The sequence below is a fragment of the Charadrius vociferus genome, unplaced genomic scaffold (assembly GCF_000708025.1).
Source record: "Charadrius vociferus isolate BGI_N301 unplaced genomic scaffold, ASM70802v2 scaffold72, whole genome shotgun sequence".
Classification (NCBI taxonomy): domain Eukaryota; kingdom Metazoa; phylum Chordata; class Aves; order Charadriiformes; family Charadriidae; genus Charadrius; species Charadrius vociferus.
In genome coordinates, this window is record NW_009647830.1 from 8,995,370 (window position 1) to 8,997,647 (window position 2,278).

Sequence of the window (2,278 nt, forward strand, 5' to 3'; positions counted from 1 at the left end):
AAAGTTCTCATTTCAGCCTTCTGGTTATGCAGTATTGTTGATTTATTAAGCTGAAAAAATTAATTCCAGTCTTGCGGGGTCTAGCTGTTTTGAGTCCTTGCTGTCCTGAAATGCAGAGGGACTTTTCTCTCTGTTGCTCTGCCCTTTTAAGGGCAGCAGTATGGAAGTTGGCAAGAAAACTCACTGAGCACCCTGTGAGAAAAATACTCAAACGCAGAGAAGAAAGGCAAAATAGGAGCCAGTCAAGATGGAGATCTGGAGAGCGGCAGTAGTTCTGCATCTGGGCAACACTGTTTGCTTGGTAATTAAGACATGCACGAAAGATAATATCTTTGCTTTGTGCCAAATTGATACTCAAGTAAGCTTATAAACTGCAGTGATTAATAGACTGTTAAAAGATGTATGGTGGTATAGAATAAGCTGCAGTAGAAAACAGCAGGGGGGTGTTGAAATGCAGCGGAGCATCCCCTTCCATACTCCTTAGTCTCAACTGCATTATAATTGAAAACACATTATGGTATTGTTTTCCAAACTGCTCCCCATCTCTTGGTCACAGTAATTCTACTTCGTGGTGTAGCTGTTTATTCAATTGCAATATCCACTCCAGTGACTGAGCTGGGCCTGGGATGGAGCGAGGGCCTGGCGACTTTATAAAGGGAACCATTTTCTACGGGAGAACAAGGTTGCGGTGGGGATTGTAAATGGCTTCTCAGCAAGCTGGAACAAATTTACCTGAGGAAGTTGTATTTGTTGGTAGTGTTAAACTCTGTTTGAATTTGTTTATTTAAGGATTTTTTCACAAGTCTGTAACACCTGCTCTTTTTCCCTCAAATTCTTCTTGTCTTGCTGTCAAACCCTGACAAATAAACCCTACTCCCTCATCAGACTTCAAAATGCTTGCCTTTTTCTTTCCTGAAGATGTTGCTTAAAGATGCACAGTATTGTAGAACAGCTTTAATGTGAACTTATTTCTTAAATCTTTCTTTCTTTATAGGCTTGTATAGATGATAACGTAGATATGGTGAAATTTCTGGTGGAAAATGGAGCAAATATTAATCAACCAGATAATGAAGGCTGGATACCTCTACATGCAGCTGCTTCCTGTGGATATCTTGATATAGCAGAGTAAGGCTTTTTCCTCTATTTTTGAAATACATGTATTTTGCTAATACATTGTTAGAGGGGTGCTTGAAGCAGATGGCACTCCTAAATTGTCTTTCCAGTTGCCTCTGGGACGTGTAGTGAGAGAGAATGCTCTTATACTGTGTTTTGGTTGTGAAGTGTGCTGTGTGTCTAACTGTGCATTGCATTTTCTTTTTCTAGGTTTCTTATGTAGCTGTGAGATGTAAACATTTAAGACTATTCATGACTGTCGGATAATTTTTTTCAATTATTTTCTTCTGTAGAAAGGTTGTTATTGGGGGAGGCACGGGGAGAAAGTTCAAATTTACATTTTATTAGTAGTCTGAAACATCCCGGGATAAATCTATGTGTGGGAGATTAATTTTGCGATTGCATTTGCAGTCGTGAAACTTTCGGTTTTCGTGTGTGGTATAAATTGATGACTTTTGCTAATTACTTTGTCTATGAAGCAAAATCTTACAGTTGAAGTTAGATGCCTGTTATGGTATTAGTTAAAGCTTACTCAGTACTAAATTCCAGGAGTGGTTTTGCTGTTATTCTTGAAACCTGTTGAGGGCCACTGAAGATATGCTAAAATCAAATTTTTCCAGAGGTTGTCTGTTTTAACCTGAAATAATGACTGATTTGAGAAAATGTCTGGCATATGTTGTTCAGCATGCTGTTCTTGCAGTAAAGAAGGTAGTAGTGTATTTCTAAAGACCCTTTGGATAAACACAGACCTCATTAATTCTGCTAAACTCAGTGTGATGTCTGATCCTGTGTAAGACTCAGATAAAATATAAAGTAGTATTTTATCACATAATTATGTTACTGTACTAATTACAGTGGTGAAAGATGGAAATTGTAAGTTTCGAGGATTGTTTATTGATTCTGTGAGTCTGAGAGTTTTAATTGCTTGAATCTTAAGGGAAAGGAAAAATTCTGGAGACTTTTGTATATTGTTTTCATTGGGAAAATTCTTTTTTTGGGTGTTCATACAGTGAAGTGCTCTGTATATCCTTTTTATAACTGGGACACTGTGACTGCTAACTTCTGTAATCTACCTTTCTACATTATGCTGATGATGGATGCTGTAATCTCCCTTGCACACACACTGAAAGTGTTTACTTGTTGGCTATAATATGAAAAGAATTTC

At 37.7% G+C, this 2,278-nt stretch overlaps 1 protein-coding gene across 5 annotated transcripts in view; it reads left to right on the forward strand.

Annotated features, from left to right (window-relative positions):
• Positions 1-998: 998 nt before the first annotated feature.
• The window catches only part of PPP1R12A (protein phosphatase 1, regulatory subunit 12A), a 76,840-nt gene continuing 75,560 nt past the window's right edge, over positions 999-2,278 (forward strand). For 3 of the 5 annotated variants that reach the window (XM_009882628.1, XM_009882627.1, XM_009882629.1), the window contains exon 1: positions 999-1,125. In XM_009882628.1, the coding sequence (XP_009880930.1) occupies positions 1,019-1,125 (107 nt within the window). In that variant the 5' untranslated portion in view covers positions 999-1,018. The remainder of the gene's footprint in view (positions 1,126-2,278) is intronic. The other 2 variants (XM_009882630.1, XM_009882631.1) reach the window with 1 other exon arrangement.